The sequence below is a fragment of the Capricornis sumatraensis genome, chromosome 2, assembly GCF_032405125.1.
Source record: "Capricornis sumatraensis isolate serow.1 chromosome 2, serow.2, whole genome shotgun sequence".
Taxonomy (NCBI): domain Eukaryota; kingdom Metazoa; phylum Chordata; class Mammalia; order Artiodactyla; family Bovidae; genus Capricornis; species Capricornis sumatraensis.
Window position 1 is genome coordinate 157,720,210 of NC_091070.1, and position 17,757 is coordinate 157,737,966.

The window sequence follows — 17,757 nt, forward strand, 5'->3', positions numbered from 1 at the left end:
ATCATAAAATTATTTCTATTGTGGATTCATAAATATTTTTCAAATGGCTTAGAAAAACTTTGATTTTGTTAATATACCAAGTGAATTTATAGCACACTTTGAAAGTGTTTCTTAAAAAGCCAATAAGTAAGGTGTTCCCTAGTGGCCTAGAAGTTAGGATTTGGCACTCTCGCTGGTGTTACCTGGGTTCAGTTCCTATTCGGGGACGTGATATCCTGCAAGATGTATGGCATGGCCAAAAAAAGGAAAAAAAGAGCCAGTAAAAATATGCATTTTATTTTATGGTTAGTTAATAAATGGGTTTTTCTAAGATAGGAAATGGTATATTCATTTTGCTTTAAAGTAAAACTAATTAGAACTAATAAACTCAAGTATTTAGGAAATTTACAACTTTCACACGTTCACATGTATTTCAAAGAGCTTTATAATAGACAATGTGTATACAAATTAAATCCTAAATAAATGTTTGCCAACTATGTATAACATTGAATCTCAGTTCTGATGCAATCCCCAGTTTAAAATATAGATAAGATCATAGCTAATCCAAAAATTGCCAAACTGATTGCAGAAATCTTGGTACCGAGAGCAGGGTCACTGTCTTCTGGCATAGGAATAAACTTGATTGCTTGTGCAATGTTAGAAACCTCTGAGGTGAGATTGGCTTCATTGATGGCTTGGACTGCAATATAGAAGTTGGTGCCATTTTCTATTCTAAAAGGTTCTGGTTTAAATTCAAAATTTTCTACTGAGCCGGCCTCCTTAGGTTTTACACTAGAAGTATTCACTAAAGTTGCATTGTCAAAATCTTCTTGGAGATGCAGGAAACTCTTACTTATTCTTATAATGTAGCTGTTGGCTGGAAAACACATAGATATTTCATGTACGTTAGAATCACTACATGCGTTATTGCTACCACATTGTTTTACGTTTAAGGGTCCATCAGAAATGCACGCTGGGTTTTTTGTCTGGTTATTCCATCTTCTCTATTTTAAGAGCAAATATGTGAACAGTTTTTTATCTAGTTATCTAATCACAAAGAATTTAATTTAAAAATGGATCTCAATTTTTTAAGAAATAGAAATATGAAGAACTGAGTCTACTTTTGATTTAGAACAAGGAACACAATAATGTTTGAGTATAGTAAAGACTTTATGTCCGTGCTATTTTCCATTAAGCTGAGAGAGGGAGTTATAAGATGGATGAGCAAGAGAGCAGATAAGTAGAGTAGGAACCAGCGATATGGACAAAGAGCAAAGGCAGGCAAAGAGTCTGGAATGTGTACTAATTAAACATCTTTACGAGCCAGGCAGACTTTGACTAGTACCTTAGTTCTACTACTTTCTAGCTATAAGAAAGAAAAATTTATTTAATATTTCTTAGTTTTCTTAACTATAAAAAGAGAATCAATCATTCATTTCATCTAGCAAATATATATGAAGTGCTAGTGATGAAAATTATATATGAGAATGCATGAAAAGGGTTTAGCACAATGTCTGGGACTTAATAAATGTTTGAAATATTAGTTATTATTACTGTTACTTTATCAAGAAAGGAAAGAAAGATAATACAAATATTTCATTTCAAAATGCTTTTAGAAATCCATCAGAGCCATAGATAAAGAAATATATTTTAACATTATGAAATGCCATGAACAATAAAACATTGAATGTCTTCTTTTGAAGTGAAGACTTAATTTCATGAAATGTTGAAGATGTTTTAAGTATGTGGTGAATAACTTAAATTTAGGATTTTCTTTTTAATTCAGGACCTGTGCCTTAACATCTGAGTCTTTTAATAAATACATCTTATCGATCTGATCTATTCTGCTACTCTTCACATCCTCTCTGCATTTAATTTTGGTGGGTCTATCTAACTATCCATCCATCCCTTACTTTAATTCAAATATTTCATTGTGAAATTTTGTTTTCTTGACTTTGAGCATATTATTTGGTTCCTTTTCTCCCTGACATGGATCCCTGGAATGTGCCTCCCTCTCCCTATCTATGTAAATTGTACTTATTCTTCAAGGCCCAACGGGAGGTCCAGTTTCTCCTTGAAGTCTTGATCATGTGTTTCATCATTTGATGACTCTCTTCCATGAACTCTTACTGCATGGGAAGGAGCTTTCCAATTTTATGAAGGTTCAGTTTATCTTTTCAATGTGAATTACTTCTGGGCCCCGAAAGACACATGAGAAATGCTCAACATTACCAATCATCAGGAATGCAAATCAAAACTACCTTGCACCTGTCAGAATATGTATTAAAAAAAACAACAAAAAATAAGTGTTGGCCAAACTGTAGAGAAAAGGGAACCCTTTTGCACTGTTGGTGGGAATGTTAATTGCTGCACCACTATGGAAAACAGTACAGAAGTTACTAAAAACATTAAAAGTAGAATGATCATATGATCCAGCAATTCTGCTTCTGGGTATTTTTCTCAAGAAAACAAAAACATTAATTCAAAAAGATATATGCACTTATATGTTCATTGTAGCATTATTTGCAATAGCCAAGATATGGAGCAACCTAAGTGTCCATTGATAGCTGAATGGATATATATATATATAAAATACTAGAGTGGGTGGCCTATGCCTTCTCTAGGGGATCTTCCCAACCAAGGAATTGAACTGGGGTCTCCTGCATTGCAGGTGAATTCTCTACCAGCTGAGCTACTACAGAAACCCTATATATACATACACACAACAGAATGTTAATCAGCCATAAAAAGAATGAGAGCTTGTATTACATGACAACATGGATGGACCTAGAGGGTATTATGCTAAGTGAATTAAGTCAGATAGAAAAGACAAATACCATGTGATTTCATTTGTATGTGGAATCTAAAAAACAAAACAAATGAACAATATAACAAAATAGAAATAGACTCATCAATACAGAGGACAAACAAGTATTTTGCCAAATAGGGGGGTAGTGGGGGTAGTGAGTGAAGTCTGTAAGGGAGATTAAGAGGTACAAACTTCCAGTTACAACATAAATGAGTCATGGTGATGAAATGTATAGGATGGAGAATGTAGTCAGTAATACTGTGGTAACTTTGTATGGTGACAGATGGTAACAAGAGTTAAAGTCGTGATCATTTTGTACTGTACAGATACATCAAATCACTGTGTTATGTATTCAGAACTAAAATAGTGTTGTAGATCAATTGTACTTTAATAAAAATATTACTTTTTGACCAAAAATGTTTATTCAGTTGATGTCCAAAATGACAACATTAGAGGATCATAAAATATTAGAATTATATCTACTTGTTTTAGTAATTCTAGGTCATCTAGTCTGATTTACATATATGACAGATAAGGAAATTGGGTTCCAGTAAATTTAAGTTTTCCATTCAAAATTATATAGGCTATTCATTTATTTTTTGAGATACTGCTACTTCCTCCTTTTGTAATGCCTAAGGGTAAAATGTGATAGAACTACAATATCTTCCTGTTAGTTACAAGAGGGAGATCAGATCCCACCTATTGTAGGCATTTGAGGTAAAACACACTGAAGTTCTTTCTTTATTCAATGTGTGTATGAAATACTTTCTTCCTTCTTTTAGTTCCTGTAAGCAAATGGCAACCCACTCCAGTGTTCTTGCCTGGAGAATCCCAGGGACAGAGGAGCCTGGTAAGCTGCTGTTTTTGGGGTCGCACAGAGTCGGACACGACTGAAGCGACTTAGCAGTAGCAGCAGCAATAGCAGCAAGCAGCATAAGGGACATTTACTATGAATCCAGTCTTAATCTAAAGGCTTAATCTTAACTGAATTCAAGTTAGAACTAAACATATAGTCAGATAATTTCATTTATGGCTTTTTCAGTGAAAGTATGTATATATTTTTCACCATAGTTTTAAGGGTCATAATGTATTTCAGAACCTGTCATGGTAAGAGTCTTAGTACTGAAGTACAAAGAGCTCTTTGTAGGTATTTTATGTTTCCTTTGGCTTCAGAATGATTTTTTTTCATTGTGTAATAATAACTAAAAGAAATATAACTACATAGGAAATGAAAATTAGGAAGCATCATTTCTTTTGAGAGCATATAGTGAGGGGTGTATTATAATCCAAGTGAAGGAGCATTGAAAGTCACTTTTAAGCACTGGCAAGCTCTGAGTTAATTGTGTCTATTGATATGCATATTACTTTCATTTTACCACCTTAAAGGAAAAATAACAAGATTGGCTTTACCCCATGAGAATCTTCTAGTCTAGCACAATTCTGGAATATGATAGTCATTCAATATTTAATTTAGTTAAATTTAAAGCAAAGCTAAAACTGATTTAAGCTTTTTGGAATGAGGGCAGTTTATTATGAGGAACTTTGAATGAATGAGATATTTTGGCCTTGAAATTTAATTCAAACTCCATAGCCAAATCTCTGCTTGTGATCCTCTCTCTGGGACATCTTCACTTAAATTCATTAACTTCTTTCATTCTTCAAGACTTAGGTCAGGGATAGTCTTCCCTGAAAAGTTCTTTAATATACCTTTGCGATCTTAACCTTCAACTATTAATAGAAGTGGCTATCCAATGGTGTATCTCATTATATTCTATAAAATTATCTTTTATTTCCAGGAACTATCTTCTCTATTTAACTGTTGAGAGTAGGGTTTATTTCTTAAGAACCTAATAGTGTTTGAAAATTCAATAAAAGGTCAATGAATGAATGAAATTGTGTAAGTACAGAAATACATAGAAAAAATTTTCTCTGTTAGGAAATCAGTCTTCTCAAAGAATTTCAAAGATAGTTCATGTTGTGAGAGGCAGTTTGGTATAACAGAGTCTGATGAGAGTGAGTTAGACTTCTAATTTATTAAATACAGAAGTAATTTGGGCCAATCCATTATCTCTTGGGGCTTAAGTTTTCACATATGAAAACAGGTAACCGATAGTAGACAATCTCTACATGTTATTTACAAATAGGACATTAGAGAATTTTGAGGAAATGAAAGCCTGTGGGATTTCTTTTAGTAAATAATATTTTAAAATATAATATCACACTTACCTTTTCCTTTATCTAGGACATTGCCAGGGGCTGTCCATGAGAGTTGAATATGATCTTCTTTAAATTTTGCTTCAAGGTCTATAATTTTATTGGGCGGGAGCACAGAAGGGTGATTACCAGGAGGAGGAGCTCCTGATACAGTAAATGACCCTCCAGAGGTTAGTCTGCTAAAGTCTTCTATTTCGGCTTTTGCCAGGTCATCTTTGACTTCAGGTCTGGGTGGGTTCAGTATAATTTTACCTACCAAAAAAGCAATTTTGTAACTTTTCATATTGCCATATCTATTCTTGTAATCTCATTTGCAGCTATAGAGAGGTTAATATTGAGTGATAGTAGCAGCTATTAAAAAAGTAATAACTTTTAGTGAAAAAAAGCTTGTTTTATTGGTGTTATTTTAAAATTGATAAGGAGACATTATGGAATATTAGTACTATTGTTTAACCCATTTTTATTCTTGACTCTAAATTCTTTGAGGACAAGGATGGCCCCTTATTTATCTCTGTAGCTCTAGTATATAGCAAAATCTTGCCACAGTAAAATTTTTTTTCAGTGTAATTGAAATGAACTGAGGGAGATGTAAACTAGGTCCCTCATCATAAATATGGTTTTGAAACATAAAGTTGATTATATAACTCTATACTTAGGTTTTCCATGCTAAGTTGCTTCAGTCATGCCCAACTCTTTGCAACCTCATGGACTGTAGCCAGCCAGGCTTCTCTGTCCAGGGCGATTCTTCAGGCAAGAATACTGGAGTGGGTTGCCATTTCCTCCTCTGGGAGATCTTCCCAACTCAGGGATCGAGCTCATGTCTCTTACCTCTCCTGCATTGGCAGGTGGGTTCTTTACCGCTAGTGCCACCCCCATGGTACCTTTTAATTTGAATGCTTGTCACATATAATTTACCTAGATAAATGACATATTTCTATTTTAATGCCACTTACCATTTTCAATATAGCCTGGTACATACAGGGCTTTGTTGTGTGGTTGTCTTAAACTTAGCCTAGCCATGTTTCTTGCCTGGGCAAGTACTTTTAAACTGTATCTACCATTTCCACGGTAATCAGTAAAATATCTTGAATAGATGCCATCATTCTTGACAGTATCAGCACCTTGATATTGAAGTATAATATTAGATATACCACAAAGTAAAAATGACAACATCAACTGTTTATGAGCCCTAGTGATGGAAGCTATTTTGGGGGATAGTATAGCACAATTTTTTAAGTACATGAATCCAAGAATCAGGCCACTTGGGTTCAAAGTCTGGTTTGGCCACTTGCCAATCTTTGACTTTGGAAAAGTCTAATTCATAGCAAAACTTTCAATTAATATTAGTTATTATTTTTTCATAAGAGAATCCTATCAAAATAAGGAAAATGTAACTAAACTGGAGAAAGCAAATGTAAAACAGTGATACTAATGAAAATAGAAAAAAATTGTACTCTGTTATATGGGAAAAGTAAAATTATTCATAAAATTTAAAGAAGATAAATATGCTTATGTTCATGCCTAGACAACATAACTAAGTGAAAGGTTAAAAAATTTTAAAAGCATTACAATTAAATTTAATTCACTTAAAGTATGTTTCTTTGAATATATAGGAAATCCTGACTTCTAAGACATGTGACTGTAGTAGAATTTTAAGTTTAGTGGAAGTAGATGCAGATTGTTATTACCTGCACCATTGTCCCAGAGCTCCAATGTTACTTGATGTCCATCTTCGGTTTCTATAATGGCTATTACACTGATTCCCAGTACAGGCAAAAACCCTTGACTGACTTGTGCATAAACAATCACTGGGCTAGGGTAATGGGCTGTGTATTGACTCATGTGAGCAGCTGCAGTTACTGGGGGTGTAGTAGGACTTCTTGCTCGAGTAGTCACTGTCACTGTTAGCATTTGAGAACTGGCATGATTATTTAGAAGGCTGTAAGTCCAAGTTCCTGTCTGAAAATTAAAAAAAAAAAATCTATTTTAGAGCTTTTGTAATATCTTCCTACTCCTATATGAGATGTTGTCTTCATTTTTTTCCTTAAAATTGGTTGATAAAGCATGGAGAAAATAAAATATTCTTACCTCTGCAATACCAGGTATTCGAAGACGAGCAGAACCAATATTTAGCTTATCTTCTTTGAAATCTGAGGTTTTATATTTCTTTCCTTTTGGATCCTGGAGAAGAACTTCTGGCTTTTTTATTGTCCATGTGACAACAAAGAAAGTGTCATTTCCAATTGTACTATCCACAGGCACTGTACCATTTACCCATTTCTTTCCTGTAATTGCCAAGGCTTTGCTTTCCAACTGTTAACATAAATATAAACAACAAACACATGAGACTGATTTGTTATTACAGTTAATAAGGTTTCAAAGTTTAGTCAGTTCAGAGAAATTCTAAATATACTATTAAGATTTCAATTATAATAACAAAGAATTATGTTGAATGTTTATATTGATTAAACATAGAAGAATCAAAAGAAAAAGTGGCTATAAGTATTAGAAAAAGCAAATTCAGTAGGATGTTTTTCTTCTGGAACCTGAAATATTTTCAGACAGATGGGTTATTTATTAGAGAAAGAAGTTACTATTTAGGGTAATAAAAATTTGTTACAAGTGTGAAAAGGCAAAGAATTTTTTAAGATACTGACCTGAACAGTCTGCTGAGTGATACTGCCACTTCTAGATGAAATTCTACTGAACGCATTAGTAAGGCCATTTATGTCTTTATTGGCATAAAACCGATGTCCTCCTAAAATGGAATTTTATTTCTTTTATAATACTAATTTTATTTTATTTGAAAAAATTTTACTGAAATATATTTGATTAACAAAATGTTAGTTTCAGGTATGTAGCAAAGTGAATCAGTTATACAAATACATTTATCCATTCTTTTTTTAGATTCTTTTTCCATATAGGACATTACAGAATATTGAGTAGAGTTCTCTATGCTATACAGTAGGTCTTTATTATCTATTTTATATACAGTAGTGTTTATATGTCAATCCTAATCTCCCAATTTATCTCTCCCCAGCTCCTTTTGCCCCTGGTAACTATAAATTTGTTTTCTGCACCCGTGATTCTATTTCTATTTTGTAAATAAGTTCATTTGTACCATTTTTTTAAAAGATTCCACATATAAGTGATATCATAGATTTATCTTTCTCTGACTTACTTCACTCAGTTTGACAATCTCTAGGTCCATCCATGTTGCTGCAAATGGCAATATTTAGTTCTCTTTTATGGAGAAGGCAATAGCACCCCACTCCAGTACTCTTGCCTGGAAAATCCCATGGACAGAGGAGCCTGGAAGGCTGCAGTCCATGGGGTCGCTGAGGGTCGGACACGACTGAGCGACTTCACTTTCACTTTTTACTTTCACGCATTGGAGAAGGAAATGGCAACCCACTCCAGTGTTCTTGCCTGGAGAATCCCAGGGACGGGGGAGCCTGGTGGGCTGCCGTCTATGGGGTCGCACAGAGTCGGACACGACCGAAGCGACTTAGCAGCAGCAGCAGCAGTTCTCTTTTGTGGCTGAGTCATATTCCATATGATTCTAATTTTAAGTGGGAAAATCATATTTGATATTATACTCTTATCAATATACTATAAAATACATTTAAAAATTTCTTTTTAAACTTACAAAAGATGAATTTTCCAGACTTTAGGAACTTTTAGTATATCAGTATCCTAGATGTAATCCTGCAATAACTAAACCTTGCTCAAAATATCTTAGAATAAAGAAAAAAACTAGCCAAATAATATTATTTTAAAATCAATCATTAGATTTAAGTGCTTGCCACATTAGTAAAGCTTATCTAATCACCAAATAATAATATGAAAATTAAAGACAATTTAAAACTAGCTGCTTATTTTCCAGTTATATTAAGATATACCAAAACAATTAGAGAATAACAGTGTAGAATAAAGTAAAATTGATTAAAGAAAGTGAAAGTAAAGTGAAAGTGAAGTTGCTCAGTTGTGTCCAACTCTGTGACCCTGTGGACTGTAGCCCACCAGGCTCCTCCGTCCATGGGATTCTCCAGGCAAGAATACAGGAGTGGGTTGCCATTTCCTTCTCCACAGGATCTTCCTGACCCAGGGATCAAACCCAGGTCTCCCACATTGCAGGCAGACACTTTAACCTCTGAGCCACCAGGGAAGCCCCAAAATTGATTAAGTGCAGATACTAAATGATGCAAGAGTTGATGAAGAGGGAGATAACTTCGGTGTCAGGAGCTGGAAAAGAGTGGATTGCAGAGAACAAGATCTGGTATTCAGTTCTCTAACTATGCTGTGCTGTGCTTAGTTGCTAGTTGTGTCCGACTCTCTAGTTGTGTCCAACTCTTTGAGACCCACGGACTATAGCCTACCAGACTGTCTGTCCTTGGGGATTCTCCGGGCAAGAATACTAGAGTGGGTTGCCAGCTCCTCCTCCCTGGATCTTCCCAACCCAGGGATTGAATCTGGGTCTCCCACATTGTAAGTGGATTCTTAACCATCTGAATCACCAGGGAAGCCCAAGAATAGTGGAGTGGGTAGCCTATCCCTTCTCCAAGGGATCTTCCTGACCCAGGAATCAAACCCAAGTCTCCTGCATTACAGTGGATTGCGGATTCTTTTCCAGCTGAGCTGGTAAAGAATAAGACTTCCTTATGGCTCAGATGGTAAAGCGTTTGTCTACAATGCGGGAGACATGGGTTCGATTCCTAGGTCTGGAAGATTCCCTGGAGAAGGAAATGGCAACCCACTCCAGTACTCTTGCCTAGAAAATCCCATGGACAGAGGAGCCTGGTGTCCATGGGGTCGCAAAGAGTTGGACACGACGAGCAACTTCATTCACTTTACCAGCTGAGCCCCCAGGGGAGCCCTGTCTTACTATATTGCCTTGGGCAAATAATTTGTATTCTCTAGATTTTACATTTATTCCTCAATAAAATAGTGCTAGCTGAATCTCTACTGTAATATTGATCAGGTAAGATACTGAGTAAGAATTTTGGAACTGCAGTTGAGTAAGTCCAGTAACCATGAGAGCAAAGGTTCATCTTGGTGGTAAACGTGATGAGAAATGAATGAAGAGAACACATATGGACTAATGTTAGAAGAAGCTAGTATAGGTAGAAACAGAGAGAAGTGAAATGGGGTGAGGAAAGATATTCATTTGAAGGATGAAGAAAAGGAAAGGACAAAGATGAATCTTCGAGGACAGGAAAGTTTTGAGCAGTTTATAGTTTAAGGGGAAAGAGTCCCTGGAATGAGAGAAACTGAAAAGGTATTTTCTATTCAAACTCTATTCCAAAGGTTTACCTGTAATATCTGACAGTGTCTCCAGTTCTTTGGCAGCAGAAGGTCCCAGAGCAATGGTGTGAATGATCACACCACTTTGTTTTACCTCCTCAATGCCTAAGTGTATTTCATTATCTTCCCCATCAGTTAGTAGTATGATTTCAGAACCAGAAGTGCTCTGGTTACTCTGAATAATTGCCTAATGTTGAAAAACCAGACTATTGTTAGTAATTAGAGAATACCTTATCTAAATACATATAAACTAAGAATAAACCTTTTCTTTATCTTGGAAAAGTCTTCAGGCCTATACATCAGAGTAGGCAAAAGGAAACTTCGTGTTGTCATTCCAGGTTGAGCTAGCTTGGAAATGAGTGTAATGTACAATGGTCTTATAGGTTTCCAAAGGCAGAATGTTAACAGTGCTTTCACATATACTCAAGCTATCCAAGACAGAAAGAATATAACACTTAGAACACTAACACACAATAAATATTCAGTGAATGCTAACTATTATTATTATCTCAGGAGATACTTGGGGTGGAGCCCGATGACCCAGGCAGTTTTGGTAATTTGCAGACTAGACAACATTTGTAAAGCCATGACTGAGGGAGGTATGCAAAGTTAAATGATGTGACTTGTGTCTTTTTACGCATTTTAGTTGATAATTAAAGAATCTTAGGATTTCCTGGAAAAAACATTGACCTGTCATGAAGAAGGAGTCCATGAATTTATCAAATACTGTAATTTTGGGAGCATGGTATTTTCCTGATTTTTTACCAAGAGTAGTGGCTGACACAATTTACTCAGAGAAACTGAGAGTAAATTCTAGCTCTTCCATTTGATGAATTGAATAGCTAGTGTTTAGTCTCTGTAGTATATGTATATATAAAATATATATGACTATAAAATATTTATAATAAAGTTCTATAAAGAGTTCAGTGTAATGATTACTTTTTTGAACTTTGGAGTAAGAAAGGCCAGGTTTTGATCATGGTTTTGCCAATTACTGATTATATGATCTTGAGAAAGATATTTAATTACTCTGTACCTCAGTTTCTTTATGTGCAAAATAGGCATAATAATAGTGCCTGATTAAAAATTAATGGTAGCAATAAAGTAAGGTTATGAATGAAAAGCATTTAACATAGGCACTAATGTAGTATATGCTCAATAAATTTCAGATATTATTGTTATGATTCTCTAAAGTAAAAGCTTATATGATTTCATTACATGAGTAATTAAGAGATTTTTATTTGTTTGAATGTAATTTGATATAATCTCTTCAGCAATAGTCTGTGGTCAAAATGTCATGACACATATCAAAACATTAAGAAAAACTTATGAACTAATATGTGCAAATATTATAACACATTCCCAAGATATAATGCAGTCATATTTTAGAATTGAATAAACATATATAAGAATTATCATTTTTAATAGCAATCCTTCCTTGAGCACTTGCTTATCATTTTTATTGAATTACAGTTGATTTACAATGTTTTATTAGTTTCAAGTGTACAACATAGTAATTTACTATTCTATGAATTATACTGTAAAGTCATTACAAAATAATGGCTATATTTCTCTCTGCTGTACAACATATCCTGTTGTGTATTTATTTTATATGTAGTAATTTATATTTCTTAATACATACCCTTATCTTGCACCTTCCCCTATTCTCTCCCCATTGGTTACCACTAGATTGTTCTCTATATCTGTGAGCCTGTTTTGCTACATACATAATATTTGTATAATTTTTTTAGGTCCTGCATATAACTGATAATGGAATTTTTGTCTTTCTCTGCCTGACTTATTTTATTAAGCATGGTACCCTCTAGGTCCATCCACATTGTTGCAAATGGCAGAATCTCATTCTTCTTTTTATTGCTGAGTAATAGTCCACTGTATATATTTATATATACATACATACACACTAAATCTTCTTTATTCATTCCTCTCTTGATGGACACTTGGTTTGCTGCTATATCTAGGCTATTGTAAATGATGCTGCTATGAACATTAGGGGAGCACTTATTTATCTGACATATTTCTCAATTAAATGAGATAAGTACTATTGCTTTTTTTCCTTCAAAGGAAAAGAAGTACAAGAAGGCAAAGTAGTTGTCTGAAGAGGCTTTACAAAGAGCTGAGGAAAGAAGAGAAGTGAAAAGCAAAGGAGAAAGGAAAAGATACACTCAACTGAATGCAGAGTTCCAGAGAATAGCAAGGAGAGCCAAGAAGGCCTTCTTAAATTAACAATGTAAAGAAATAGAGGAAAACAATAGAATGGAAAAGACTAGAGATATCTTCAAGAAAATGGAGATATCAAGGGAACATTTCATGCAAGGATGGACACAGTAAAGAACAGAGTGCTAAGGCACTAACCAAAGCATAAGAGATTAAGAAGAGGTGGCTAGAATACACAGAGGAACTATACAAAAAGGATATTAATGGCACTGATAACCCTGATAGTGTGGTAACTCACCTAGAGATGGACATCCTGGAGTGTGAAGTCAAGTGGGCTTAGGAAGCATTACTATGAACAAAGCTAGTGGAGGTGATAGAAGTACAACTGAACTATTTCAAATCCTAAAAGATGATGCTGTTAAAATGTTGCACTCAGTACTTCAGCAAATTTGGAAAACTCAGCTGTAGCCACAGGACTGGAAAAGGTCAGTTTTCATTCCAATCCCAAAGAAAGGCAATGCCAAAGTATGTTTAGACTACTGAGTAATTGTGCTCATTTCACATACTAGTAAAGTTATGCCAAAATCCTTCAAGCTGGCTTCATTGGTATGTGAACTGAGAACTTTCAGATGTACAAACTGAATTTAGAAAAGGCAGAGGAATCAGAAGTCAAATTGGCAACATCTAGTGGATCATGAAAAAAACAAAAGAATTTTTAAAAATCTGCTTCATTGACTATGCTAATAGTCAGTGATTGACTGTGTGGATCACAACAACTGTAGAAAATTCTGAAAGAGATGGGAATACTAGACCACCTTACCTGCCTCCTGAGAAACCTGTATGTAGGTCAGGAAGCAACAGTTAGAACCTTACATGGAACAACTGACTGGTTTCAAATTGGGAAAGGAGTGTGACAAGGCTGCTTATTTAACTTATATACAGAGTACATTATGCTAAATGGTGGGCTGAATTAATCACAAGCTGGAATCAAGATTGCTGGGAGAAATATCAACAACCTCTGATAAGCAGGTGATACCACTCAAAATGGCAGAAAATGAAGAGGAACTAAAGAGCCTCTTGATGAGGGTGGAAGAAGAGAGGGGAAAAACTGGCTCAAAACTCAGCATTCAAAAAACTAAGGTCGTAGCATCTGATCCCATCACTTCATGGCAAATAGAAGGGGAAAAAGTGGAAACAGTGACAGATTTTATTTTCTTGAGCTCCAAAACCACTGCAGTGACTGCAGCCTTGAAATTAAAAAAAAAAAAGCTTACTCCTTAGCAAGAGACACAGATGTAAAGAACAAACTTTTGGACTATGTGGGAGAAGACAAGGGTGGGATGTTTTGAGAGAATAGCATTGAAACATGTATATTGCCATATGTAAAGCAGATGACTAGTGGAAGTTCAATTCATGAAGCAGGGCACTCAAAGCCAGTGCTCTGGGACAACCCAGAAGGATGGGATGGGGAGGGAGGTGGGAGGAGTGTTCAGCATGGGGGGAACTTGTGCACCTGTGGCTGATTCATATCGATGTAGGCAAAAACCACCACAATATTGTAAAGTAATTATCCTCCAATTTAAATAAATAAATTAATTAATAAAAAGATGCTTGCTTCTTGAAAGCTATGAAAAACCTAAACAGCATATTTAAAAGCAAAGACATCACTTTGCTGACAAAAGTCAGTCTAATCAAAGTTATAGTTTTTCCACTAGTCATGTACAGTTGTGAGAGCTGGACCATAAAAAAGGTTAAATGCTGAAGAATTGATGTTTCTGAATTGTGGTGCTGGAGAAGACTCCTGAGTGTCCCTTGGACTGCAAGGAGATCAAATTAGTCAATTCTTAAGGGAATCAACCCTGAATATTCATTGTAAGGACTGATGCTGAAGCGGAAGCTCCAGTACTTTGGCCCCCTAGTGTGAAGAGGCAACTCATTGGAAAAGACTTTGATGCTGGGAAAAATTGAAGGCAAAGAAGAAGGAGGTGGCAGAAGTTGAGATGGTTAGATAGCATCACTGACTCATGGACATGAATTTGAGCAAACTTTGGGAGATAATAGAGGACAGAGGAGCCTGGTGTGCTGCAGTCCATGTGGTCACAAAGAACTGGATACAACTTAGCGACTGAACAAGAACAACAAGTATTACTTCTCATATTCCATTAATTGAGGAAACTGAGATTTTTTTGAGTTGAGTAGCTCACCCAAGGTCATTTAGCTAGGGAATAACAGAATCACAGTCCCAGGTTTGTCTGGATTTGGAGCTTGTGTATTTTCTTAAACCTGTATGCTTTACAGAAAATAAACATCATGAGGAAAGCTAGGAGTTTGCATTAACTAGTGGCCCAGATGAGAGGAATAATCTTCATTTTTTAGCTGAGGCAGTGAGAGGATCAGAGAAGGGAAACCGTTTTCTGTTTTTTTTGACTGAAGGAATATAAATAGACTTAAACAGAGGCTATCTTAGATTGGAAGAGATTCAGATGAGTACTGGAGGCAGTTTAATATAGTGCTCAAAAGTTGTTCACAACTTCTGATTTCACAATTTTTATTTCAATAAACTTCTACCTATGTATTTTGAGTTTCATACTAAAGCAACTACCTCTATTTTTGTGATTTTCAATGTCAATTTAATTGGATGAACTGGGGTTTTCTTTATCCATAATATAAAAATATTAGTAATCTCCCTTTTCTAAAATACCTTTAACAGCATTATTTTATCCTCATAGAAATTTGGACTATGGAGTGATAAAGAAATGAGGACTTTCTCAATAAAATCATGATGATTATGTTTGCACAGAATTTTTCTTCCCTTTAACCACTCCTCAGTGCAACGCAGTACCTCAGGAGTATGAACAATAGGCGATAGAATGTCTTTAAAAATTATTTAAATGAGAGTTCAAGATGGCCGAATAGAAGGACGTGTGCTCATCTCCTCCTATGAGAACACCAAAATCTCAACTAGTTGTTGAACAGTCATCAACAGGAAGATGCTGGAATCCACCAAAAAAAGATACCCAACATCCCCCCTTGGCATAAGCCCTGTTGGAGGTCACCATTAACCCTAGAGCCTGTAGACCCCAAGGCTGGGTCGCCTCAGGCCAAACAACTAACAGAGGGGGAGCACAACCCTACGCATCAGCAGATAATTGGGTTGAAATTTATTGAGCAAGGCCCTCCCCACCAGTGCAAGACTCAGTTTTCCCCACTGCCAGTCCCTCCCATCAGGAAGCTTACACAAGCCTCTTAGCCTCCTCCATCAGAAAGCAAGACAAAAGAAGCAAGAAGAACCACAATCCCACAGCTAGAACAAAAGCCACATTACAGAAAGTTAATCAAGATAACAAAGCAGAAGGTTATATCCCAGATGAGGGGACTAGAAAAAACCCCAGAAAAACACTGAATGTTGTGGAGATAGGCGAATTCCCAGAAAAATAATTCAGAATAATGACAGTGAAGATGATCCAGGATCTCGGGAACAATGGTGCACATGCAAAAAATGTTTACCAAAGACCTAGAAGAACTAAAGAACAAACAGAGATGAATAATACATTAGAAGGAGTCACTAGTAGAATAACTGAGGCAGAAGAACGGATAAATGACCTGGAGGACAGGATGGTGGAAATCACTCCCATAGAACAGAATATAGAGAAAAGAATGAAAAAAAAAAAAAGATAGCCTAAGAGACCCCTGGGACAGCATTAAACGCACCAACATTCACATTTTAGGGGTCTCAGAAGTAGAAGAGAGAGAGGAAGGACCTGAGAAAATATTTGAAGAGATTATAACTGAAACTTCCCTAACATGGGAATGGAAATAGTCAACCAAGTCCAGAAACCACAGGGAGTCCCAGGCAGGATAAACCCAAGGAGGAACACACTGAGACACATAGTAATCAAACTGACAAAAATTAAAGGCAAAGTAGAATATTTAAAACAACAAGGAAAAATGACCAGTAACATACAAGAGTACTCCCATCAGGTTATCAGCTGATTTCTCAACAGTAACTGTATAAACCAGAAGGGAATGACATGATATATTTAAAGTGATGAAAGAATCTACATCCAAGAATATTGTACATAACAAGACTCTCATTCAGATTTGATGGAGAATCAAAAGCTTTCCAGATAAGCAAAAGCTGAGAATATTCAGTGCCACCAAACCAGCTGTACAACGAATGCTAAAGGAACTTGTAGGCAGGAAACAAGACAAGGAAAAGACCTACAAAAAATAAACCCAAAACAATTAAGAAAATGGTAATAGGACCATACATAACCATAATTACCTTAAATGTAAATGGATTAAATGCACCAACTAAAAGATATAGACTGGCTGGGCAGATAAAAACATGTGCATGTAGGTACTTCCACTTACCACATCACTCTGCTTGACCCCCCAAACAGTATGTAATTATTTTACATTGTTAGGTTAATCATGTCGCGATTATGGCCTGCAGTTGTAATTATCTTTTATTTTTTGTCTGGCTATTGATTGTGAAAACAGATAAACATCTTTTATTATTGAAAAAAATTACTTAAATGAGAGACCTCTATGCTCACGACCCTTGTAAGAGAGCTGGACAATGTTAAAAGTAATAATAAATGCAATGATACTTATAAAAGTATTTTTATTTTATCTGAAATCCTGCTTTGAGCCCCCTACAAATTGAAGTTCCACCATCAGCTTCTTGAGGCAGATTTGCAGTGATATTTTTGTAAACATTATCATCAGTTATTTTTGTTAGATGATTTCGGATTTCAGCAACACTGTCAAATGTAACCATCCCAACCAAGGATCCCTTTTCAATAATTTGAATCAAGAATAATTCTGCTGCTTGATTCATTCGAAAGAGACGATCTTCCTGTAAGAAAAGAAAGTGAAAATGAAGTCTCTCAGTCGTGTCCGACTCTTTGCGACCCCGGTAGACTGTAGCCTACCAGGCTCTTCCCTCCATGGGATTCTCCAGGCAAGAATACTGGAGTGGGTTGCCATTTCCTTCTCCAGGGGACCTTTCTGACCCAGGGATCGAACCTGGGTCTCCTGCATTGTGGGCAGATGCTTCAACCTCTGAGCCACCAGCGAAGCCCCTATTTGTTTTAATATCCCTAACAAATTCTTATAATTTAAACTAAGGGGATTTAATAATTCCAGTAATCACTGAATCAATTATTGTGGCATGTCTGAACAATCCCCGAGTTTCCTCCAATCTTGACAGACTGGTGAAAAGAAAGTTCATGGCCAGAGAGCATGGTAATAATTGATTACTGTATAGCATT

The 17,757-nt window shown here is 35.8% G+C and overlaps 1 protein-coding gene across 1 annotated transcript in view; it reads right to left on the bottom strand.

Moving 5' to 3' along the window:
• Nucleotides 1–515: 515 nt before the first annotated feature.
• Nucleotides 516–17,757, bottom strand: part of LOC138073066 (calcium-activated chloride channel regulator 1-like) — a 29,034-nt gene continuing 11,792 nt past the window's right edge. The window contains 8 exon segments of the mRNA XM_068964502.1: nucleotides 516–856; nucleotides 5,015–5,254; nucleotides 5,956–6,123; nucleotides 6,691–6,961; nucleotides 7,091–7,315; nucleotides 7,660–7,760; nucleotides 10,316–10,495; nucleotides 17,120–17,342. Of these exon segments, the coding sequence (XP_068820603.1) occupies nucleotides 516–856; nucleotides 5,015–5,254; nucleotides 5,956–6,123; nucleotides 6,691–6,961; nucleotides 7,091–7,315; nucleotides 7,660–7,760; nucleotides 10,316–10,495; nucleotides 17,120–17,342 (1,749 nt within the window).